The sequence below is a fragment of the Pseudophryne corroboree genome, chromosome 6 (assembly GCF_028390025.1).
Source record: "Pseudophryne corroboree isolate aPseCor3 chromosome 6, aPseCor3.hap2, whole genome shotgun sequence".
Lineage (NCBI taxonomy): Eukaryota > Metazoa > Chordata > Amphibia > Anura > Myobatrachidae > Pseudophryne > Pseudophryne corroboree.
In genome coordinates, this window is record NC_086449.1 from 353,968,114 (window position 1) to 353,995,004 (window position 26,891).

The following is a 26,891-nucleotide window of genomic DNA, read 5'->3' on the forward strand; positions in this document are numbered from 1 at the left end:
TAGTTTGCGAATTATACATTGTATGAAATGTTGTATATTATCTACGGCTGCCCCTAATTTGCTAAACCTAGTGACCTTTCCTGTAATATAACATATGCTATTTTTTTCCCTAGAAACCAGATATAATATAATTGATAGCACAATATATTCCACTGAGGAATGTGGCTGTACTGGCACAGATAAAGATTCCAGGAAAGTCAAATAGATTAGTACAGGATGCCTAATGAAAGCAGCTATATGTATTACGTACTAGCTCTGACAACAAAAATTCTGTAAATGACTAATGTAACATAATTTATTGTCCTATTAATCAGATCTTAATTATGGACTTTTACAAATGTTTAATTAAAGCCATTCATTAAACTAATAATGCAGGAGGTATCAATGATCTCCCCTGCTACAACTGTCCCCTAATTTCCACAGTCCCCAAAATCATTATATGTAGAGTGACCAAGTGCTCAGTGATAAGATTAATTAACTAATCTAAAATGTTATCTGAATTTAATAATCCTAATAATAGATGGATAAAATTAATCGGCGTTAACATATAGACCCCATTTATCAAGCCTTGGAGAGTGATAAAGAACCAGCCAATCAGCTGTTACAGACTGTGGGGGATATTCAATTACCCGCACTCACTGTCGGGTGTAAAAGTATCGCCGGGGGGGGGGGTATTTAATTAGCCCCGATAAGGCGGTACGTGCCACATCTTATCGAGGATTTGTTTCACCTGCTTCCGGCAGGCGAAGCAAAATCCCCCAAAACAGCCCCATTTTCGTCTGAAAATAGGGCTGTTTCTGCCGAAAAAACACACAGGTTTCACTGAACCTGTGTGTTTTCAGGTGAAAAAGTACTTTTTTGGGGGGGTGTTCAAATTGAATATCCCTGAAAAAAAATCGAAGAGACATCAGGAGTTTTCACTCCCGATGTCTCATTGGTGGTAATTGAATATCTCCCTGTGTTTGAAAAATGACAGTTAGGAGCTGATTGGTTGGTACTTTATCATCGTGCAATTTATCACTCTCCAAGGCTTGATAAATCTGGGCCTTAGTCAAACAAATAGCAAAGAATGTCATGTGACCATTTCCTGTACCTGTTCCTTTTTATTAACCGTATAGTTTTTATGGAACTATTCCAACTCATTAATATTTATGGGCAGCCTTGCTTGAACTGCTTAATGTCGGTCACGCCACATTTCACTTGTTAACGTGATGATTATGTCACCAGTCTAAAATGAGAAACTTCTGCTTTGGGCGATCTATTACATATTTACATGTTTGAGTAGGATCAGTTTCATGCTGCACAACATACATTCTGCTAATCTTCCCTTTAGAAATTGCTGGTACTATTCCTTCAATGATTCCAAGCTCCCATTGTAAGGGATGTAAAGCTTCCCTGAATAGTAACAATCATATGTAATATTTTTAACATTTTTGTGAAACATGAAAATAAATAAATGTTATGCCCATTGTCTGTCATTCTTCAAGTGGCCTTCTCGGCCACAGGTGGTCTTTCACAAATTTCATACAGGTTGCAATGTGTTTTTTGGTGAACAATGATTTCCTTCTTGGTATTGTCCCATACACACTAGTTTTTAACATGACCATAAGCAATGACTTCAGAAATGTAAGAGGAACCTCACATTCCTTGGTCATCACCTCTAGGAGATATTGTTCTGGTGATAGTTATTGTTCCTCCTAGGAAGAGTTCACTATCTGTATTACAGTAGATAGAGGGAGGACAAAATGTTCAACATAAAACCTCTCCAGACTTGTAATCATCAGTAACTATTTTTCTGAGGTCCTAGAAATACCTTTTGTCAGATTATCATATCATTGATTATAACATTTGACTCAAAGATAATTAATTCTCTGAGGAGTTTACATTTTTTTCCACAAAGAAACGCAACAAATGTTGGAGCATTTTCTTCGATAATTACATTCTTTTGTCATAGGGCCTGATTTTGAGAAAGACGCTGTGTTGTGCAGTTGAGTGATTATTTTACTGTGCATGCATGAAATATTCAGGAAACTCCTATGGTGCATACATACAAATGTGCTATTGCGTACTGGAGAGCTGGCAACATAACTCGAGACAAAACTAGTGCCATCTCTAGGCCCGTTTGACCAGTGCAATTACACTATAATGGCACCGGGAGGAGGAGCCGGCACTGTTAATTGAATATTTCAGTGGCAGTAAAGGCTGCAGCAGTTCCCACTTCCAAAACCCACAAGGCAGCAAGACTGTCAGGAAGGGGTGGGGGCTCGATGGAGAGAGAAGGGTGGAGCATACAGTATGGCCAGCGAAGTGGAATATTATGGCCAGCGAAGTGCAATATAGGACACTACAGAGCAATGGCTGCCTGTGTGTGTTGACCACAGAGAGGTAAAAGAAGACACTGTATGGCATATAATGTGTTTGGGGGGCACTGTGTGGCATATAATGTGTTTGGGTACCACAGTGTAGCATATAATGTGTTGAGTGGCACTGTGTGGCATATATGGTATTTGGGGGGCACTGTGTGGCATATTTTGTGAATTGGGGTACCATGTGACATATAATGTGTAAGGGGCACTACTACTATGTGGCAAAATGTTTAAGAGGCACTACTACTGTGTGGTGTAACATGTATAAGGAGTACTCCTGTTTGGGCATAATTTGTAAGGAGCAACCCATTGCCGCACCCTCTGCCTCTCCCTGCATCAATATCTACCCATTGCCCTCTCTCTTCTGTCAGCCTCTGCCCTCCAAGGCGTCACTTTCATCCCGTCATATGGATATGGCATTCCCTTTGAGGCCACACCCTTGTGAGTCCACTCCCACTTTTCAGGAGCAAATAGCAACACCCTCTGTCCCATGAGGGAGGGGTGCACCTAAAATTCTTGTACAGGGTGCTAGTAGGCCTGGTGAAAAATGATGGGTGTTCACTCAGGGCAGTGACTGGGAGCAAGGTCAGAATTGAAATATCTCTGGATTTACATACCCTTGAAATGAAATAAACTGTCTGGGGCCAATATCACCCTTTAATTCATACTGTTACAAGGCTGTTAACTTTGCTTTTACTGCTTTTCCATGCAATACAAATGCTCCATATTCATTTGTCCAATGCTGGTGTTGCTTACTGCTGACACGTTTTTTCTCTAAATCCTTATCGGCAAATAAAAAGCATAAGATTTCAATAGCTAAGTTGTGTCTGCTATAGGAACATGGTGGCTTGGTGGTTTAGCAAGAGCTTTCTCCCATGCGTATATATATAATCTCACTCCTCATATATGAAGTTAGACATAGAAGATACCTTGGTGTCCCCCTTTCCTCTCAGTGCATTATTACATGCTCCCAAACACTCTATTCCTCCAGCTTTCATGTCTAATATTATCTTTAGGGATACTTATCTGTCTGGATAGAAATTAAAGTTTTGGAGACATTCTTTAAATTTATCATATTCTTTATCATTCCCTCTTTTCCCCAACTTTAGGCAATGCCTACTACTGATAGACAAATTTGAGTTACATAATAAACATTTTTTCATGTACCTGTAAATTTGCCACAGTATACATTCTCTCCTTGGGGCATTGAATCCACCCTGTGATATTGATGCTTTAATGTCTTTGCTCTCTTTTGTATCCACAATTCCATACAAAAATTAAGAATTTATTTAGGGACTAATAGCCTAATTGAAGGTTGATTGCAAAAGCAAAATCTTCCTCTAATGGGCAAAACCATGTGCAGTGCAGGTGGTGCATATATAACATGTACAGAGAGTTAGATTTGGGTGGGGTGTGTTCAAACTGAAATCTAAATTGCAGTGTAAAAATAAAGCAGCCAGTATTTACCCTGCACAGAAACAATATAACCCACCCAAATCTAACTCTCTCTGCACATGTTATATCTGCCACACCTGCAGTGCACATGGTTTTGCCCATTAGAGGAAGATTTTGCTTTTGCAATCAACCTTCAGTTAGGCCCTAAATTCACTCTGATCTGACCAAGATCTGGACTTAATGTTAAATTACATTCAAAATGCCCTTTTACAATTAGTTTACCTCTGTATAGTTTGTTGGTCTTATATATGAAAGGTCAATAGATGCATATGGTTTGGGAGGAATCTGGTCAATACCCTGTTTTCTCATAATTTCCTCCTTTAAATTCAGACATTTTGGGAGAAAATTGATTAATTTTCTGAATTATATTTTTCCCCTAAATTTGCAGTTAGAGCCCCTGGCTTTATTGTGTGCAAACTTGGCATGATTTCATCACATGACAATTTTATTCCATTCTTCAAAATTATTGCAATAGTAAAGAAGGCAATCCTTCTTAAATTAACTAATCATTGATTCCACCCCTCTTTTGGAGACAGTTAAACTGATGTTGCTAAGACTTTAACTTTGTACATTGAATGCCAAACTAAACTTCCAGATATTGAGAAGGTGGATATACATTTCCATAAAAATATGGGCCATATATTGAGACCTTGGACCCAATTTCTCAATAGCAAATTTTGCATATTTTTGAATCCACAGACTGGTATGTCAACTGCAGACTCACAGTTTCCTTCTGATCAGATGCAATACTACCTATCAGAGTACCGTCACCACTGATTCGCTATGTTGTGCTATTATCATTCCCTTTTCCCCTTGCCCTCTCTTATTTCCTTATGCTCTTTCCTTTGTCTGTTGTCAATGCTTGTATTCGTGTGTTTTGTTTTGTTTTGTTTGTTCGCATTGTTTAACTTGATTCTATTTGGCATTCATTTTAGGGAAATGTACTCCTTTATTGAAACGTGTGGTACAGGTACTGTATGTCATCATTTTATAATTTTTTTTTTGTCTGTATTGAAAACTCCAATAAACAAATGTTTAAAAAAAGTAAGTACTATGATTCTACAAAACAGACAAATCTGTTCTCTTTTGTCTTCGAATCCTGTTTGTGTGATTTAAGTCAATGAAGACACAGCTTATTCTAAAAGGTTCACAATCTTTCTCTCTCCTCTCCGTCACTAAGATGTTGCCAAGTAGGCAGATGGTATATCCCAGCCAGCCCTCAGACAGAACAAGGTGTACTTCCTCAGCACAATATTAAGTCTTGCCAAGTGCTACACTAGACTGCAGAGATTGATCTCCTCCATCCAGGTACCCAGTACACATGTTCTCTTCTGCATTTGCCATAAAGTGCAAGTGTCCCATGTTGTATAAATACTGTAGGTTCAGTTGAAACTAAGCTGATTATTTAGAAAATGCAAATAAGGTTTTATTGCAAATGTTGCTAACGTTAGTTTACTGTATGTTCATTTGGATATGACTTGTATATCTACATATTGAAGGGAATATCTTTTTACTAGCATTGTGCCATTGTTCCTGGAGATGGATTTTACTTGTTAGAAATGATCTTATCTCTAGCTCAATACTTGTACATTAGTTTCTGTCCTTTCATTCACTGTCTTATGTAAAAATAATTGTAATAATTCCAAACATAGTTTCTTTGTTAGTCTTACTCCATTATATAGACGGTAGACGTCTGATACACACTTTGCTGAGTTTATAAATGCCACTCATTGTTTTATTTGGGTTGCCAAGTGATCTCTACCCATCACCTGATCTTAATCCAGCGTAACAGGAGTTTTAGGTGTGGGAAAACAAGATTTCCCAGATAAGGTTTGTCAGCGCTCAATCACTGTGTTTTTATGTAGCAGCACAAACCATGCTAAAAATATCACATGCAAAATTATGCAATCAGCAGCATTCCAATGAAGCAACACGACTGTAACAGCTGTAACTGACAGGTATAATAGTACTGTAATGGTGCACAGAGGCACAAATTAAGAAGGAGCTTAGTGCAATCATAATATTGTGGAACTTTAGAAAGGAAAGGATAATCTGTGTAAAGCGAGAAGAACAGGGAGAGACTCAGCCCAGGGGAGGAGCAGTGCGGATCTCAGGAAGTGCCATATCCATGCTAGGATTGCATGGGGTTTCACAGACAGGACACAAACCAGTGACATGCAGCAACTATCTTTGCCGTAGATGACAGCATACTGTAAGTAACAAAACACTTTTGTGTTGTTGCATTGCCCAGTTGTATGTGTGACAGTATATGCCTGTGAGTAGTAATAGAATCCATGTGTACGTGAAACATGTGGAAATGCAGAACAATTTTCATACTTTGTGTGGGCCTATGTGCATTTGTGACATTACGTGAAGACCTGGGTGTCAATAGTAATATAGCACAAAACACAAAGTGTTGTATTACATTGTCGTGTATTGGAGTAACTATGACCTATATATTTTGTATTAGGAATGTATAGTGTATTACATGTAACATTCATATCTCTATTAGAATGTATAAACAACATGTGTAGCTGCCAAATGTCATTGATTTATTCTTGTCCCTCTTAAAACCCTTAATACTCATGTACAGTAACACGTCTGCCATTCTATGTTATTAATGTCATCATACTATCTGTTCATATTGAATATGATATACAGTATATAAGTTAAAAATCATTGAAAGTTATGGTGACCATATGACCAAACTGTCTATTTCCGAATCTCTGAGAGCTGCTCTGTTAAGTTTGATGCGACTATCTCATCACCACTGGACCATAAATTTAACTAGTACTCAACCCCCCCCCCCCCCCCCCCTCCCTTTTCCATGTTTCATCTTTGGTCTTTTATTATTGTTTCTATTATAAAATAATCAGAATGATAAGAGACATTGATCTATAGACAATATTTAATGTTGTTTTGTATGGGATAATGTACATGGAGATGCACTATGATCATTTACGAGTGTTCCATCCAGTGTATTACTTTACATTTCTGTGTCCCTGTACATCTTCTTTGTTTATCTGATTGTCTTCATTCTATTTATTATGTGTTGACTTTTCTGCTGTGTTTCTTTCTCTCTGGAAAAAATCCAATAAATATATGGGTGTGGTATTGAAAGTCGACAGTAACTAGGTCGACAATGTCTAGGTCGACCACTATTGGTCGACAGTAACTAGGTCGACAGGGTGTCTAGGTCGACAGGGTCTTTAGGTCGACATGTTCTAAGTCGACAGGTCAAAAGGTCGACATGAGTTTTTAATGTTATTTTGGTATCGTTTTCTTCGTAGAGTGACCGGGAACCCCAATTAGTGCACCGCGTCCCCTCGCATGGCTCGCTTCGCTCGCCATGCTTCGGGCATGGTGCCTTCGCTCCGCTACCGCTTCGCTCGGCACAGATTACCGTTCCAATCGTAGTCCACGTGGATCGTTAAGTATGAAAAGGTTCAAAAAAAGAAAAAAATTGTGAAAAACTCATGTCGACCTTTTGACCTGTCGACCTAGAACATGTCGACCTAAAGACCCTGGCGACCTAGACACCCTGTCAACCTAGTTACTGTCGACCAATAGTGGTCGACCTAGACATTGTCGACCTAGTTACTGTCGACTTTCAGTCCGGATCCCTAAATATATATATCAGGATTTAACACTGGTCATAAAGAGGATGCCCTTTGCTGCACTTATATATATGTACAACACATCAGAGTGTTACATATACAGGATAAAACATAATTTATCATGCACTGCTACCACTATGTACCCAAAATAGAGCTAGGTAAATGCAACACAGGGATTGGGCCCCAAAGAGGGACACACCCCCAAGTCTGGGATAGTTGGGTGCTGTGACAATCCTCTGAAATGTATTCATTTCAAATTCCATTTTATTATACTGGAGCTGGCAGTGCTGTATATTATAATACATGGGTTTACCCTAATATAATGTGGTATTGTTGGGCGCACACAGTGCCTAAAGATTGTACTCACCTGTTGGCAGAGATGCTAACATCTATAGGAGTGTTACAGTGGAAATGGTGATTAAGGTTTTGTGCATGAATTGATCCACCAAGATTCATCATATGGATACACAGGTCTTAGTTAATGCCAAATAAAAGTAACTTGGTTGATATTTATTAAGGATATGGACTATTAAAATATATTATTTCTGTTTGCCAGATTCCATTTTCCAGCATATTGTCTATAAGCCAGGACCAAATTATCTGTCTGCATAATATGACAACAGGTACCGTATATTGATGTGAGAGAATTAAAATGTTATTATAATGTGGGTGAATTAATGATGTTATTCTGCAAATGGTAATTGTAAAGCTATAAATAAATGTAAGCTTTGTAGTATCTTTTAAAGATGATAGTCATTGGCCACTATGTAGCAAACTGATAAAACATTGTACATATCTGTACAGTGAAGAAGTACATATGTAACAGTTCACATCTATTACAAAAAAATTACGCAAAAGCCAGGCTGATGATATGTCTGCATGCTGCATCCTCCGTTGACCTGTCTCTCCAATACAATTCTCCACTGGTGTGCTTTAAACACTGAAATTTGAATGTAACCACATGAAAATACTGCGTGTTTTACAATAACATAAACTTGCTACTACCAGTGGTAGATATTTAAAACAACCTGTTTATTTTGTTGTATGATATGAAAAAGCATTAGGGAAACAGGAGTCCAACACAGTGGTGTGATATATTTCTCACAATTCATCTTGTTGGAATGAGTATGTCGACATGTTCTTAATGTCAACGTGCTTGACAAGTCGACTCATGTTAACATGATTAGAATATTGACAAAATGTCCCTGGTGATCGCTGGCGAGGCTCCAACGGAGTCTTTTGGGTCCAGAGATGACATCAGGATGAGTTCTGAAGGATCCTGTGGAACTTCCAGTGGTAGGTATGGCTAACCCCTCAACCTAACCTCCCTTGCCACAACCTAACTCTAACCCTCCACTGCCGGTCTGTGCAGAATGTCAGCATTTCATATGTTGACTCTGTGAACATGTCAGCATTCTGTAGATGTTGACATGGTCAATGTTGACATGTCAAAAATGTCAATATCAGAACAGTCGAAATTGTATTGTTGACATTATGACAATATCCCCAACTAAGAGCTGCATGTATAGCTGGATATAAGCTTCTATGCCTTCGTACTTGGTTAAGAAAACCTTAACAGGCCCTTAGGGCCGTATGTTATAATATCCTGTGAGATGCAGACACGGGCGCAATTCTGGATCTGGCGAGTTAGCCCATATTTTTAAAGTGGCAATCATTTAGAAGGCAAAACCAACCTGGTCTTGCCTTTTAAAATCCACTTTACAAATAGGGGCTGACTCACCATAATCACGCCCATGTCTGCATCTTGCAGGCTATTACAAAAAGCAACACACAGGTGGTGTAACATAAACACAAATAACACTTTATAGTTAAATTACACTGGCATTAATAATACCTAATTTTCAGCAGTCAGTAGTCACTGCAATAATCTATTTAGAAGCAATTGTCCATGCACAGTAATGTTAGAAAAAACTTTCAGAAATTATCCCACTTGGTAATTTAGGGGCAGATGTATTAAGCCTGGAGAATTGATTAAGCAGTGATAAGTGGATGGTGATAATGCACCAGCCAATCATTACCGGTTTGAAAATGACAGGCTGTTAGAGCTGATTGACTGGTGCGTTATCATGACAATTTGTTAGTGCGGGCTTTCAATGTGGATAATGGTTGCTACTGTATGAGCAATTATTCCACTTTTGTTGGACAAAACTTTAGTAAATTTGCCCCCCAAATCATACAACCTAAAAAACATACAGAATGAACCACAAGGTACAAGTCCTTGTTTTGTACACTAAAGCAGATAAAAGGACTACAAGGATGCTGCTTATTGCATGTTCTGCTTGGAACTCTCAAAAAGATTAGTTTATGTGCAAGTGTTTTAAGGATAAGATATTGATTAATATTGTAGCAGATCCAGGAGGGTGAACAATTAGATACTATTATCTGCCATGTTAATAAGACAAGAAATGTTTTATGAGGGTATGTAATATAGGGTTAATGTATTACCCTCTGTTACGGGGGAGAAGTGGTATTAGCGCACATTATGTGCACTGATACCGCTTTCCCCATGTATGACAGCGGCGCTGTGAGCAAGGTGACAGGCTCCTGTCATTATTGACGCTGCTGTCTATTGGATAGCATGCCGATGGAGTGGGACAATGTAAGAACAGTCAGTGGCATTGACCGGTTCCGACACCTGCAGCTATTGATTTTGACAGTTGCAGGTGGTGTTTGCCAATTGACAGCCACTATAGTGGCTGCTGCGGCTGCCGGCTTTGGGCTGTGTGCAGGAGATCTCGTGATAGTGGCAAGATCTCACGCATGCCCAGAGAGCCGGCTGGGGTGAGGGGGTGGGGGGTGGGAGAGACACCGGGCGCGCATCAGCACTAGGCTGATGTGCTACAAGCACAGATAGGGATCACTGGAGGGGAGAGTGTTCAGTTCTTACACCTCGGCGCCAGTGCTTCCTGCTCTACCTCGGAGCAGGAAGAGAAATACCATCACGATCAGTGCCAGGGTAATACTTCCTGCTGTACCTCAGAGCAGGAAGAGAAATACCATCACGATCAGTGCCAGGGTAATACTTTTACTCCATAATGTGATATTTATTTGAGGTTAATTAGCCTTGAAAACTGAAAACTTTTTTATGTTCGCGTTAATAAAATTTCAGATTGTTTAGCAAGAAGTAGCGGGGTGTTTTCCATTGTGTAGCAATGATGAGTTTGGTAGCTGGCACTGTTTCCTCATAACTAAAATGTTTAGTAGGGTGGGGACTTTACCCATTTGTAGACCTCAGGGTCAGAAGAAATTTCAAGTTGTGATGTAACAAGAATGTGTGGTTTGTGTAACATAACATAATATATGCTAAATCATGATTTCATAATCACCAACTGAGATTACGTTGAGCTTTGTTATATCATTTATGTATTATCTTATTTATATAAAGCACACCTGTTATGCTGCAATTTACAGAGAAAATGTCAATCATTCACATCAGTTCCTGTCCCAATGCAGCTTACAATTTACACTGAGTGGCCAAATTATTATGATCACCAGGTGATTTTATGCAAAGTAGCTATTCGCAATTAATGTTGACGTAGGATGTCTAAATCTGTATAACGGGAAGGTGAGGGTATGCAGAGACTAATGAAATCTATCGCTCATGAAACAATGGGATAGCTACGCAGTCTGAAGGTGTGAGCATTAGTAAAACAACTGCACTGTTAAATTGTTTTAGGGCAGCAGTTGTTAAAGTATACACAGAGTGGTGTAGGAGTACAGGGCCTGTGGCTGTAAACGGCAACTAGATGCTCAGCCGTACTGGAGAGTGGGCAAACTTGTTCAATCCCGCAGAAGGGCAACAGTGCATCAAAATACAGATAATCGGAATCAGGGGCCAATTAAGATGGTCTCTCAATGAACAGTACGACGCACATTACATTGTATGAGTTATATAAGCAGATATGCCACTGCTATCTAATGCAAACAAGGTAGAACACCTCCATTTTGCTGAGAAGCTGGACAGTAAATGATCAGAAATGTGTTATGTGGTTTAACAAATCACGTTTTCAATTACACCATGCATGTGGTAGGGTGAGATATAGAAACAGCATGAAACCATGGATCCTACTTACATCATTAGGACTCTTCAGGCTAGTGTTGGCAATATTATGGAGATGTAGTTTATTGCATTGGAGCTAATATTTCCCATCAAATCAGTGGCTTACGAGGGGGGGAGTTCCGAGTACAAAGAGAGAGCAAATTTTTTTTCTCTTACAATGGAGCTGCCTACTGCTTTCCACAATTAACCCCCCCCCCCCCCCCCTGCCTTCATAGCACTTGGCACTACCCCCTCTCTAAATTGTGTCACAGGGGGGGGGGGGGGGGGGGCGCTCTCTTTCCTCCTCCGGCGGCGCTGAGTCTCCTCTTCCTCAATAGAGGAGGGGAGGGACACTGTAAGAGCAGGGTAAAAGTAAGAGTGCAGCAGCTGTCTATATAGGGCCCGATTCAGACCTGATCGCTGCCTTACGTTTTCACACAGCGGGTGATCAGGTAATAACTTCGCCAGCGTATGCACCGCAATGCACACGTGCGACGCCCAACAACAACGGGCATCGCCGGTTAGCGACAAGATGGTGAGAAAAATTTCTTTCGCACAGGTATTCGCAAGGTGACAGGAAGAGGCCATTTGTGGGTGGCATCTGACCGCTTACTGGGAGTGTCCAGAAAAATGCAGGCGTTCTCAAGCGTTTTCAGGGAGGGTGTCCGATGTCCGCTCCAGCCACGATCAGCCTGTTCACATTGCACTGTAGGAGTAAGTCCTGGGCTGCGCACAGACTGCTGCAAATGGATTTGCTGCTGCCCGCATGCAATCGCACACTTGCACGGGCGAATTTCCACTCCCCCTTGGGCGGCAACTATCCGATCGCAGGACAGCAGTATTAGCAGCACAGCGATCAGGTCTGAATCACTCCCATAATTCACTTTTGCAGTCAGTAGGTGTGACAGGACGGTTCCGTACGAAAGCACTCACCGCTCTCGTGTCCCGTCCCCTGTGCACAGAATGGAAGGATAGGTCACACGGGACCTGACCACATAGGGGATTCCCGCTTACCGTCAGTAACTGCCTGTTACTGACTCCACCTACTGCGCTGTGGGCGGGTTTATGCTGCCACCACCAAACTCCTAACCTGCCGTGGCGTTTGGAACCACGGTTCTGCTCTGTATGTGCCGACACACTGCGTTACCACACCTGTGTGGTGTTGACGAATCCCCACTAGTCACCTGACTAGGCCGCTACCGGTAGCTGGCGGAAGGTGGAACTTGGAGACGTTAGGTGCTTCCCTGGACAGCCGGAGGACGGGGCTATGTTTGGCATAACCCTGTAGGTCGCAAGATGACGCGGTCTTCTTGAGGCAAATGGTATTTATTTGCAATAGTTCTAAAGAGAACTCTTCCCTATTGCTAGGGGAAACAGCATACAGCAAGATGTTCCAGCAGAATGAAGATGGTACAAATACACTCTGGATGCACGCAGGCCTCCTTTTTTATGTCAATTTTCCACACAGTACACCAGGGGGTCATGTCCTCTCTGAGCCCTTTCTATCCAATCAGGATATCTTACAAAATACCAATAAATAAATTACATTTCAAAAGGAGATAAGTGCAATAAAACAATATCCTCCTTCCTGTGACACAGACGTTTGGTATCAGATTAACATTCACTATTGATAAATTTATCACATACTGTAGCTTCAAAATACAAATGTTTCTGTCTCATTCACATCTCCATGCAATCCCAGTGTTTGGGATTACAACAGGAAAGGCTGCAACACAACAAACAGTCTTCCTTCCTGCATCTGCCATTCAGGGTTCATATATCAATTAAATCAGCTACATGAAACAAACAGGTTCCAAGCCCATAGACTTTATATATGGGATAAGGAGATCCCCGTGATTAGCATCTTTCTCTAAGGAACTTACACATCAAAAGGTTTTGTCATTCACACCTCTCTGCTAGGACAGGGCCATTAGCATGCCACTTCCTACTGACAGGAGATGATTATTCAGACAGCTATAGTAACTGCATTTTTCCTTTAAATACATTTCATTTAAACACGTGTTTCCCTTTAAATATACACTGAGCCTGTGCCCTGCACAGGCTCCACATACCCAGGCACTGTAGTGCCTCATAGCACAATATATATATATTACTTTTTTAAACATTTTAAACACCTGGTGCCTAGCGCCCTATACATTTAAAATTGTCGCCAAGCGCCCATTGTCCCCATAATGGCGCCGGGCACTAGGGGTTAACCCCTACAGTGCCATGGCCGCCATTACACGTGTGGCTGGTTAGTCTCTCCGGTCACATTAGGCCATCGGCAAGATTGCTGGTCGTCTAGCTTTAGTTACAATAGTTCCAGTGACTGTACGAAATGATGGTATTCAAAGCACAAATTACACATTTGAAAATGTTATTATTTTAGAAATCCCACAAGCAAAGATAAAATAAGTAACTGGTTTTAATTATTTCATCAATTTTTAACAGAATGGTTAATTTATATACTGTCACGTTGTAGGTGCTAAACTGTATCCGTCCGGAAATGTGTTATAGGCTAAAGGACAACCTAGTTAGATAAGTAACAGTAATCTGTAATAGTTATAAAACAAAAACAGGAAAACATCAGCTGAACACTTCCAGCAACGGAGCTACTATACATTATTAAACAATAAGAGCACTCCATTTATAAGGTATCTAGTCATACATGTAAATAGATGTTTTATACCGGCTTACATAAGTTTTGCAATCTCCACCTTTCAAGACTGTGAGCTGTAGTGATGATGTCGCTATAAGTAGATGGTGTTCTCCTATTGAGAAATAAAATTATACAATAATGTAAATGCTTTACTCTGATTTCTTTTAAAGTTTGCCTACAAGCAGACAAAGGAAATAAATTAAAATGTACTTCTGTACACATTGCCACTAACAGGCCTTTAGTGTTCATTGACAAGTCATTGAATAAGTTACATCTCTGACCTTATCTCCCTTTATACTCCCACCCGTCCTCTTCGCTCTGCTAATGCACGCTGCCTCTCCTGCCTACTGATTACCTCCTCCCACTCCTACCTCCAAGATTTTGCACGAGCTGCTCCTTTTTTCTGGAATTCCCTACCTCTCCCCATCAGACTCTCCACCTCTCTACAGAACTTTAAACGGGCTCTCAAGATCCACTTCTTTACCAAGCACAGCCGTCTCTCATCCTAAGCCTTCTGTGGCCCACGCTCACTTTCTACCCCATCCGTATCACCCCTGTCTGTGTGCCCCTTCCCTTTAGAATGTAAGCTCTCACGAGCAGGGTCCTCTTCCCTCATGTGCTTTTACATCTCTTACTTAACCTATCTTCTTTTCAATACTCCCTTTGATGGCACCAAATCCTTCAGTTTTCTGCCACCCTGATCCTTATTTCAGTGCCGTATACTGAGACAGCTCTGTTTATATTCCCTGTACTTGTCCTATATTGTAATGAGCTGTAAGTCACTATCTTCACGTTTTGCTGTTCTCTTACGTCCTAGAGGATGCTGGGGACTCCAAAAGGACCATGGGGGGGTATAGACGGGATCCGCAGGAGACATGGGCACTTTAAGACTTTAAATGGGGGTGAACTGGCTCCTCCCTCTATGCCCCTCCTCCAGACCTCAGTTAGACTCTGTGCCCAGAGAGACTGGACACTCACAGGGGAGCTCTCCTGAGTCTCTCTGTAAAAAGACTTTTGGTTAGGTTTTTTGTGTTCAGGGAGCACTGCTGGCAACAGGCTCCCTGCATCGTGGAACTGAGGGGAGAGAAGCAGGCCTGCTTCTGTGACTTCAAAGGCTCTGCTTCTTAGGCTACTGGACACCATTAGCTCCAGAGGGTCCGATCACTTGGTGCGCCTAGCTGCTCGTTCCCGGAGCCGCGCCGTCACCCCCCTCACAGAGTCAGAAGATAGAAGCCGGGTGAGTATTACGAAGAAAAGAAGACTTCAGTGACGGCAGAAAACTTCAGTACTGTGCGCCATGCTCCCACACATACACACACACGGCGGCACTAGCAGGGTGCAGGGCGCAGGGGGGGGGGGGGGGGGGCCTGGGCAGCATGAGTATTGAAGTTATCACTGGCATAAAGTATATATTAGAAGTGCCTAGGCACTAAATAGAGCCCCTGCCACTAAATAGAGCCCCTGCACTAAATAGAGCCCCTGCCGGTATAAAAAAATTGAATTTGAGCGGGACTACAGCACGCTGGTGAGGGGGCGTGGCTTAGCCCTCACAGCTTACCAGTGCCATTTTCTCTTCACAGGATGCAGAGACCCTGGAACGGACCTCCGCACGTCTGCACAAGTAACAGGGTGCAAAACGGGGGGAGGGGGGGGGGCACAGTAAATTGGTGCTACTATCTTTTGATATAAGAGCGCAAACAGGTCTGAGACAGTGTGTAAAATGTCTCAGTACCGGGATAGGCGCTGGGGTGTGAGCTGGTAAACTCCCTTTGTGTTTCTCTAACAGGCTTTCCGTGGGTCTGTCCCCCTATAGCCAGTGTGTTGGTGCGTGTCGGTACGTGTGTGTCGACATGTCTGAGGCTGAGTGCTCCTCCCCAGAGGAAGTTGCAGTGGGGGCAGATAAGGCGCTGGGAGTGACTCTGTCGGCACCGCCGACTGCTGATTGCGTGGAGAGGTTGAGTACGTTGAATGCAAATGTGGCGTTATTGACTAAAAGGCTGGATAAATCTGATTCTCAGACCCAAACATAGAGGAAATCCATGGAGGACGCCTTGTCTCAGGTCCAGACCCCCTCAGTGGGTCACAAAAGCGTTCATTTACCCAGATGGCAGATACTGATTCCGACACGGACTCTGACTCCAGTGTCGACTATAGTGAAGCCAATTTAAATCCGAAACTGGTTAAGAGTATTCAGTACATGATTGTGGCATTTAAAGACGTTTTACATATTACAGAAGTGCCTGCTGTTCCTGATACAAGGGTTTGTTTGTATAAGGGTAAAAAACCTGAGCTGACGTTTCCTCTCATGAGCTGAACACTCTTTGTGAAAAAGCTTGGGAATCTCCTGACAAAAGGTGGCAGATTCCCAAAAGAATTTTAATGGCATATTCATTCCCCTCTGAGGACAGGGAAAAGTGGGAGTCATCCCCCAATGTGGACAAGGCTCTGTCGCGGCTATCCAAAAAAGGTGGCGCTTCCGTCTCCTGACATGGCTGCCCTAAAGGACCCTGCGGATCGTAAGCAGGAAACTACCTTAAAATCCATATATGTCACTACGGGTGCGCTGCTTCGACCTTCCGTGGCGTCGGCATGGGTGAGTAGCGCTATTGGTAAGTTGGCAGATAACTTGGCAGCTGACATGGATACCCTGGATAGGGATAGCATTCTTTTGACTCTCGGTTATATCAGGGACGCTGCTGCTTACCTAAAAGATGCGGATAGGGATATTGGCCTCTTGGGATCAATGGCCAATGCCATGGCAGTCTCGGCCAGGAGAGCACTATGGATTCATCAATGGAATGCTGATGCCAACTCTAAGAAGGCTATGGAGGCTCTCCCGTATAAAGGTGGTGTCTTGTTTGGTGACGGCCTCGCTGATCTGGTGTCTACTGCTACCGCGGGTAAGTCATCATTTCTTCCTTATGTCCCTGCACAACAGAAAAAGACGCCTCACTATCAGATGCAGTCCTTTCGGCCCAATAAATACAAAAAAGGAAGAGGGTCGTCCTTCCTTGCCTCTAAACGTAGCGGAAGGGGAAAAAGGTCACCTGCTGTGGCAGGTTCCCAGGAGCAGAAGTCCTCCCCGGCTTCTGCCAAGTCCACCGCATGACGCTGGGGCTCCTCTACGGGAGTCCGTACCGGTGGGGGCACGTCTCCAACTCTTCAGTTAGGTCTGGTTTCACTCGGGCCTGGATCCTTGGGTGTTAGAAATAGTGTCCCAAGGGTACAAACTGGAGTTTCAAGACGTGCCCCCCACCGATTTTTCAAATCAGCCTTGCCAGTTTCTCTGCCAGAAAGAGAAGTAGTGTGCGCTGCGATACAAAAGCTATGTCAGCAGCGTGTCATTGTCATGGTACCCCCGTCACAACGGGGAGAAGGGTTTTACTCAAGCCTGTTTGTCGTCCCAAAGCCGGATGGCTCGGCCAGACTGATCCGGAACCTAAAATCCCTCAATCTATATTTGGAAAGTTTCAAGTTCAAGATGGAATCTCTTTGAGCAGTGATCGCCAGTCTGGAAGGGGGGGATTTTATGGCGTCAGTCGACATCAAAGATGCCTACTTACATGTCCCAATATATCCTCCACATCAAGCTTTCCTGAGGTTTGCTGTTCAGGATTGTCATTACCAATTTCAGACGTTGCCGTTTGGTCTTTCCACGGCTCCGAGGGTTTTCACCAAAGTGATGGCGGAAATGATTGTGCTCCTACGCAAACAAGGTGTCACAATTATCCCGTACTTGGACGATCTCCTGATAAAGGCGAGATCAAAGGAGCTGTTGTTAAGAAACGTTGCACTCTCCCTGACAGTTCTGCAACAACACGGTTGGATTCTAAATTTGCCAAAGTCACAGTTGATTCCGACAACTCGGCTGTCTTTATTGGGCATGATCCTGGACACGGAACTGCAGACAGTGTTTCTCCCAGCGGAAAAAGCTCTGGAAATCCAGACCATGGTCAAGTAGATTCTGAAACCGGCAAGTGTGTCGATTCATCAGTGCACTTGGGTGCTGGGGAAGATGGTTGCGGCTTACGAAGCCATTCCTTTTGGCAGGTTTCATGCCCGGGTATTTCAGTGGAACCTGTTGGACAAGTGGTCCGGGTCTCACCTGCACATGCACCGGAAAATAAGCCTATCTTCCAGGACCAGAATATCTCTCCTGTGGTGGCTTCATAGTTCTCACCTCCAAGAGGGACGCAGGTTCAGGGTCCAGGATTGGGTCCTGGTGACCACGTATGCAAGCCTCCAGGGTTAGGGAGCAGTCACACAGGGAAAAAAATTCCAGGGAAAATGGTCAAGCCAGGAAGCTTGTCTGCACCTAAACGTTCTGGAATTAAGAGCCATCTACAACGGCCTTCTACAAGTGGCAGACCTTCTTCGCGTTCTGCCTGTCCTGATTCAGTCGGACAATGTAACAGCAGTGGCGTACATACACCGCCAGGGCGGAACTAAGATCAGAGCGGCGATGGAAGAGGCCACAAAAGTTCTCCGCTGGGCGGAAAAACATGTAAGCGCTCTGTCAGCGGTCTTCCTTCCAGGCGTGGACAACTGGGAAGCAGACTTCCTCAGCAGACACGATCTCCATCCAGGAGAGTGGGGTCTTCATCAAGAGGTCTTTGCAGAAGTGACAAGTCGTTGGGGAATTCCTCAAATAGACATGATGGCGTCTTGCCTCAACAAGAAGCTTCAGAGATATTGTTCCAGGTCAAGGGACCCTTAAGACAGTGCAGTGGACGCCCTGGTGACTCCGTGGGTGTTTCAGTCGGTATATGTGTTCCCTCCACTTCCGCTCATTCCAAAGGTGATAAGAATCATAAGAAGATCAAGGGTTCAGGCGATACTCATTGTTCCAGATTGGCCATGGAGGGCCTGGTGTCCGGATCTTCAGGAATTACTCATAGGAGATCCCTGGCCTCTTCCTCTGAGAGAGGATCTGTTACTGCAAGGGCCGTGCATGTTCCAGGACTTACCGCGGTTGCGTTTGACGGCATGGAGGTTGAACGCCAAATCCTAGCTCGCAAGGGTATTCCCGGGGAAGTCATCCCCACTCTGCTTAAGGCTAGAAAGGAGGTTACAGCAAAGCATTATCACCGTATTTGAAGAAAGTATGTGTCTTGGTGTGAATCCAAGAAGGCTCCTACGGAAGAATTTCAGCTGGGTCGTTTCCTCCATTTTTTGCAAGCAGGTGTGGATGCGGGCCTAAAATTAGGCTCCATTAAAGTGCAGATTTCGGCCTTATCTATTTTCTTTCAAAAAGAATTGGCCGCCCTTCCAGAGGTTCAGTCTTTCGTGAAAGGAGTGCTGCGCATCCAACCTCCGTTTGTGCCACCTGGGGCACCATGGGACCTTGAGGTAGTGTTGCTATTTCTTATGTCACACTGGTTTGAACCTTTGCGAAAGGTTGAGTTTAAATTTCTCACTTGGAAAGTGGTCATGCTTTTGGCCTTGGCGTCCGCGAGGCGGGTGTCGGAATTAGCGGCTTTGTCTCACAAGAGCCCCTATTTGATCTTCCATGAAGATAGAGTGGAGTTGAGAACTCGTCAACAATTTCTGCCGAAGGTGGTTTCTTCTTTTCACATAAACCAACCTATTGTGGTGCCTGTGGCTACGGAAGCCTTGGCTGTTTCAAAGTCTCTCGATGTAGTCAAAGCTTTGAAAATTTATGTCGCCAGAAGGACTCAGATTAGGAAATCAGAGGCTCTGTTTGTCCTATATGCTCCAACAAACTTGGGGCTCCTGCTTCCAAGCAGACTATTGCACGCTGGATCTGTAATACGATTCGGCATGCTCATTCTACGGCGGGATTGCCGTTACCGAAGTCGGTGAAAGCCCATTCTACCAGGCAGGTGGGCTCATCTTGGGCGGCTGCCCGAGGAGTCTCGGCGCTTCAACTTTGCCGAGCAGCTACTTGGTCGGGTTCAAACACTTTTGCTAAGTTCTACAAGTTTGATACCCTGGCTAAGGAGGACCTCATGTTTGCTCAATCGGTGCTGCAGAGTCGTCCGCACTCTCCCGCCCGGTCTGGAGCTTTGGTATAAACCCCATGGTCCTTTTGGAGTCCCCATCATCCTCTAGGACGTAAGAGAAAATAGGATTTTAATACCTACCGGTAAATCCTTTTCTCCTAGTCCGTAGAGGATGCTGGGCGCCCATCATCCCAGTGCGGACTCTAGCTGCAGTACTTGCTTTAGTTCTTGCTTATGTTACACAAAGGTTGTGTTTCGGTTGTGGTCAGCCTGTTGCTGATGTTAGTTCATTCCGTAAACTGGTATTTACTTAACAGCCATGCTGTACGGTGTGTATGGTGTGAGCTGGTATGTGTCTCACCCTTAGTTAACAAAAATCCTTTTCCTCGAAATGTCCGTCTCCCTGGGCAAAGTTCCTATAACTGAGGCCTGGAGGAGGGGCATAGAGGGAGGAGCCAGTTCACACCCATTTAAAGTCTTAAAGTGCCCATGTCTCCTGCGGATCCCGTCTATACCCTTCCCCCCCCCCACCACCACCACCATCCAATGGTCCTTTTGGAGTCCCCAGCATCCTCTACGGACTAGGAGAAAAGGATTTACCGGTAGGTATTAAAATCCTATTATTTGTTTACTCTGTAATTGGGCGCTGCGGATCCCATGTGGTGCCATATAAATAAATGATGATAATAATAATAATAGAAGAAAAAAGGGGATGGGGGTATGAGAAACCAATGGTGTCACACAATGGAATAAATTAGAGCAGTAAATGATTTAAGAATCAATCTAATAAGGATCAGGTACTCAGTACAAAAATGAACAAAGATAATTTATTTCTGACAGCGTATAAAATGGTAAAAAAAAAGTATTCATTTATTCCATTGTGTGACACCATTGGTCACTCATCCCTTTTTTCTACATTTTTGCAGTTGCAGTGATTTACTATTACTGTTCACTCATGGGGCAGCTAATGCCCTTACATATTAGAGGCTACAAGTATTTTCACAAGTGGCGCTGTAGTTTCCCATTGTCTACAATGACTAAGGATACCGAACGGATTTTCATAAACATGTGCCAGCATGCAGTGACCAACTTCTGATTTGTTTTCTGAATAACTATAGTTGTTTTTAACAGGGCTGTCAAGAGCCGACAAGGGCCTGGGTACAGGGGAGGATGTGTAGCCAAATGCGGGAGGTGTGGCCTCAACCCCTCAAAATAAAGAAAAAATTAACAGCGCCCGTTTCTGACACATTAAGCAAAGAAAGATAAAACATAATGCAAAGTATTACCATTTTTGTTGGCTTTTATTCATTTTTTAGGTCCATTTTATTATGCTGATATATGAGCTCCGAATTGTCAACTTGTTGTAAAAGGTTGAACCATCCAGAGACTAAGAATAAGAAGGCAGGTGATGTTCATACCAGTAGAAATATTTGATTTACATGGGATCCAACTCTTTTCCAGGTCATGGAGCACCCTGCGCAGAGAAAGAGCAGAAAGGTTTCTGTATGAATGGAGGCATATGTTATAGCATAGGTCCTAAGCAACTCTGCAGGTGAGTGAACATGTAATGATACCATTGCTTTTGTGTGATCAGCTGAACCTAGAAGCATGTGATGCATCAGTTACTGCACTTCTATGTTGCGGTCAGCTAAACAGTAAACACTAATATCATTTGGTACACCTGACTTAAATTAGGCGTGCATATTTAAACTCCCTGTGTGCACTTTTCAGTGATTGAGTAGGTTGTACCCTTTCTCCTGCATTGCAGTATAGTGGGGGAGATTTATCAAACCTTCAGACAAGTGGAGAAGTTGCCCATAACAGCTAATCAGATTCTAGCTCCCATTTTATAGAAAGCAGTGGCGTAAGTTTATCCCAGTTGCCCAGAGGCATGAAAGATATTGGTGCCCCCCCCCCCCCCCCGCCATATATCGTCCGTGAGCCAATAAGATGCCGTTTTGTGATCCGAGTACCACAGAGTAAGACCGAACCCGCTCATCTCTAATTAATTTCTAGCTATATGAAGCTACTACAAAACCATTGCAACTAGGCACATCTATGTAGGGGTCCAGCCACACACTACATAGATCTGCTCAGTCACTCACAATGCTGATTATTTCTCTGACAATTAATTTGCAAGTGTCATATCCAGGATTAAACCCACAACCTATTACACTGGTAGCATGCACTTACTGATGGAGATATCTGCTCTTGCATAGGAAGTATGCGAATTCTAACTACAGTATATGAAGTTACTTGTAATTGTCTGAGAAATAACTTCATATAGTTAGAATTCTCATGCTTCCTTTATAGGGACAAATAGCTTCATCAGTAAGGTGTCTGCTTCCAGTGTATCTATAATAAAGAGGGTGTGATTTGTAAGGTGTAGTGACTAGTGGGGAAGTCGGCTACGGAAGAGATACCGGCTGCTGTCAATTAACTTAATTGATTAATGTCGCTGAACACATGGAACAGGAGGAGAGGTGCCCCCCTTCAAAGCAGGAGCCCGGCGGCAGCTGACTCTGTTGCCTCCCAGAGTTCTGCCTCTGAGCATTAGATAAATGATATCTATAATATGACTGGTTGTTTTACGTGCAACACACCCACTTGTTCTCTTTAGGAGGTGTGCTAAATCTCCAGCGGTCTTTCTGCATTTCAAATCCTGGCTGGTCTAGTTTTCTGATTTGGTACCTTGCTAGTGTCAGTTCATTGTACGACCTCTCACAATTTCTCCCATCACAGTATGCAAAACCTACAGCCATCTTCATATGCAGATTCTTTAAATTCTAATAAAAACGGGTGCAGTGCCGGATGTTACCTAGGGGTTGCAGGGCTACAGCCCCAACTCCCCCACCCCCCATTGGAAGTGCTCCCTGCTAATCACATAGTTGGCAGTCAGTCTGGACTGATCTTGCAGAGAGTGCTTCGCATAGGCAACCATACCCAGCTCCTAGCAGTCCCTGGAAGCTGATTGGCTTGTTAATTTGTGCACATGGTTATAGACCCACAGCCACCCAAGTTAGAAGCTGCCACTGGGGGCAACTGTTCAACAAAAGGCAAATAAATTATCAGTTTCATAAGTCGCGCTCACTATTAAATTATGTAGAAAGAGCAGCAAGAAACAAAGGCCCAGATTTATCAAGCCTTGGAGAGGCTGTCATTTTTCAAACACAGCCTGTGAGTGACATGGAAGTTAGGAGCTGATTGGTTGGTACTTTATCACCGTGCTATTTATCACTCCAAGGTTTGATAAATGGGGGCCATAGTTTCAAATAATATACAAAGGTGCAAGAGGCAGCAAATTTATGTATGTTAAATAATGCATATGTATACTTGCCTACTCTCCTGGAAGCTGCGGGAGGCTCCCGTTTTTTGGGGTAGCCCCCTGCACCCCGGAAGAGTAGGCAGGTCTCCCGCATCCTGATCGCACCCTAGTGATGCGGGCAGGATGGAGAGATAATCTCCCATATTCGTGGGTCCGTGGGGTGGGGAAGGGGTTAAAATTATGCAAATCGTGCCATTTTAGCCCTGCCCCTACCAACGGACCCGCGAATCATGGCATTTTCTGATGTGGGGGCGGGGCTTGATGGTGGCACAGCCCGGCCCCCCGAAGTCTCCTGCGGCGTCTCCTCTTCGGGCTTCTCCTGGAGAGGAGAAATTTAAAGTAGACAAGTATGTGCATACATTATGTTGCCACCAACATGCTTCTAATGAGTGAGGTTACAGTTGATAAGCATAGCTGATATGTGCAGTTATTTGGCATTCTTGTGTGGATCATACAGGCTCATATCTTGCAGAAATGTCAGCTACAAGGACAGCTGTAATCCACATTTGCTCTGTCGTTTTCATTCATTTCAACTTCTCTCTGTTGTTTTTTCTGCTGACATGGGGGGTAATTCCAAGTTGATCGCAGCAGGAAATTTTTTTGCAGTTGGGCAAAACCATGGTGGTCATTCAGAGTTGTTCGCTCGCAAGCTGCTTTTAGCAGCTTTGCACACGCTAAGCCGCCGCCTACTGGGAGTGAATCTTAGCTTATCAAAATTGCGAACGAAAGATTAGCAGAATTGCGAATAGACACTTCTTAGCAGTTTCTGAGTAGCTCGAAACTTACTCTGCCAGTGCGATCAGTTCAGTGCTTGTCGTTCCTGGTTTGACGTCACAAACACACCCAGCGTTCGCCCAGACACTCCTCCGTTTCTCCAGCCACTCCCGCGTTTTTCCCAGAAACGGTAGCGTTTTTTTCACACTCCCATAAAACGGCCAGTTTCCGCCCAGAAACACCCACTTCCTGTCAATCACATTACGATCACCAGAACGAAGAAAAAACCTTGTAATGCCGTGAGTAAAATTCCTAACTGCATAGTAAATTTACTTGGCGCAGTCGCCCTGCGGACATTGCGCATGCGCATTAGCGACTAATCGCTCCGTTGCGAGAAAAAAATAACGAGCGAACAACTCTGAATGACCCCCCATGTGCACTGCAGGTGGGGCAGATATAACATGTGCAGAGAGAGTTAGATTTGGGTGGGTTATTTTGTTTCTGTGCAGGGTAAATACTGGCTGCTTTATTTTTACACTGCAATTTAGATTGCAGATTGAACTCACCACACCCAAATCTCTTGGATTTACTTAGAAACTTGGAAAAACTTGGAATTACCCTCATGGTGCCTGTCTCCTGGAAGTCATGGATTTTCAGAGCTGACTAGTTCACTTTACATATATTTATATTTCCTGATTTTTAATACATTATTTTACATGTGCATATTTCTGTGTGTTTAATTTGTTAATATATAGAGCAGGGAATTAGCTGGTAATTAAGTACAGATTTGTGCCACCTTCAAGGTAGTGTCAATTTCATGTTCATTTGTAGCTAAAATTCCTTGCTATACCCAGGGGCATCACTAATAGTGTACTTACTGTCCACGCCTAAGGCACGCACCGGTAAAAATGTGTCTTGGCCTCATGGGTAAGCATACCTCCCAACATGACCCTCTCCAGGAGGGACACAATGCTCTGTTCCTGGACTTCCCTCTTAATTTATGATTTCCATCACCTGTGGTGAAACAACTTTCTTATCCATTAATCTGTTCAACACAGGTGATGGCAATCTTAGATTAATAGAAAAGTCCAGAAGCAGAGCATTGTGTCCCTCCTGGAGAGGGTCATGTTGGGAGGTATGGGTAAGGGGCGCATTCTCGTATGGCCTCACGGCCCAAACCCCCGTGTCCTCACTCCGGGAGTCCCGGAGATGTGGACTGGCCCCCGAACACCAGTGTGAGTGCAGTGCCGGCTCCTACGCAGTGGCAGGAGCTGGGTGTTGCACATAATGTCACAGTGCAGTATCTGGCTCCTGTGACTGAAGAGGAACCCCTTGACAGGTGACACCCGGGTGCAGCCTGCAGCCTCATTGTGAAACCATTGGCTATATCCTACAATTGGAACAAATTCAATTATGCACAATAAGCTATTTTAACTATCAAGTCCACAAAATAAAATTTGTGAATTGTCAGCATAATGAATAATATAAGCACACATGTATCTATGCAGTTAGTGACTTCCCTCCCCCATCAAGTCAGGTCTGCTATCATACTTCTGCAAAAGGTTAAAATTATTTGCTGGGTCCACAGTGAGCTCCAAATTGCTGTTTCAGTTCATGCACAGACTCCAAATATAGGGCCTAATTCAGACCCGATCGTAGCAGCAAATTTGTTAGCAGATGGGCAAAACCATGTGCACTGCAGGGGGGGGGGGGGCAGATATAACATGTGCAGAGAGAGTTAGATTTCGGTGGGGTGTGTTCAAACTCTGATTCTAAATTGCAGTGTAAAGATAAATCAGCCAATATTTACCCTGCACAGAAACAATGGCCCTCATTCCGAGTTGTTCGCTCGGTATTTTTCATCGCATCGCAGTGAAAATCCGCTTAGTACGCATGCGCAATGTTCGCACTGCGACTGCGCCAAGTAACTTTACTATGAAGAAAGTAATTTTACTCACGGCTTTTTCTTCGCTCCGGCGATCGTAATGTGATTGACAGGAAATGGGTGTTACTGGGCGGAAACACGGCGTTTCAGGGGCGTGTGGCTGAAAACGCTACCGTTTCCGGAAAAAACGCAGGAGTGGCCGGGGAAACGGTGGGAGTGCCTGGGCGAACGCTGGGTGTGTTTGTGACGTCAACCAGGAACGATAAGCACTGAAATGATCGCACAGGCAGAGTAAGTCTGGAGCTACTCAGAAACTGCTAAGTAGTTAGTAATCGCAATATTGCGAATACATCGGTCGCAATTTTAAGAAGCTAAGATTCACTTCCAGTAGGCGGCGGCTTAGCGTGTGTAACTCTGCTAAATTCGCCTTGCGACCGATCAACTCGGAATGAGGGCCAATATAAGCCACCCAAATCTAACTCTCTCTGCACGTTATATCTGCCCCCCCTGCAGTGCACATGGTTTTGCCCATCTGCTAACAAATTTGCTACTACGATCCGGTCTGAATTAGGCCCATAGGTTTGGAATCTCCAAGTACAATCATGTTACAATACTTACAGGCCTGCTGAGTAATATAACTGGTTTCATAAATATGTCACTAGTGTTGCAAATAAGGTGATGGACCATACTTCCCTATATTTTGGGTAGTCCCCAGGAAGTGTGGCCATATCTCCCCCATCCTACCTGCTTTCTTAGGGGAATCGCAAATTAGTTTTAAGGGGTGGGGCTAAATTATGTAAAACCGCGTCATTTAGCCCTGTCCCTTTCTCGTTGGCACATGAATTGT

At 43.5% G+C, this 26,891-nt stretch overlaps 1 protein-coding gene and 1 long non-coding RNA gene across 5 annotated transcripts in view; one reads left to right on the top strand and one right to left on the bottom strand.

The window, feature by feature from the left end:
- Positions 1 to 26,891, bottom strand: part of LOC134932291 (uncharacterized) — a 73,157-nt gene that overhangs the window by 21,236 nt on the left and 25,030 nt on the right. The window contains exons 2-3 of one of the 2 annotated variants that reach the window (XR_010179297.1): positions 21,407 to 21,594; positions 14,196 to 14,269 (exon numbers count right to left, since the gene is read on the bottom strand). This is a non-coding gene — a long non-coding RNA (uncharacterized LOC134932291). Of the gene's footprint in view, positions 1 to 13,977; positions 14,270 to 21,406; positions 21,595 to 26,891 lie in introns of those variants that run through there. The other variant, XR_010179296.1, reaches the window with a different exon arrangement.
- NRG4 (neuregulin 4) overlaps positions 5,583 to 26,891 on the top strand; it is a 32,575-nt gene continuing 11,266 nt past the window's right edge. Inside the window, exons 1-3 of one of the 3 annotated variants that reach the window (XM_063926596.1) lie at positions 5,583 to 6,033; positions 7,995 to 8,076; positions 21,582 to 21,672. In XM_063926596.1, the coding sequence (XP_063782666.1) occupies positions 21,626 to 21,672 (47 nt within the window). In that variant the 5' untranslated portion in view covers positions 5,583 to 6,033; positions 7,995 to 8,076; positions 21,582 to 21,625. The remainder of the gene's footprint in view (positions 6,034 to 7,994; positions 8,077 to 21,581; positions 21,673 to 26,891) is intronic. The other 2 variants (XM_063926594.1, XM_063926595.1) reach the window with 2 other exon arrangements.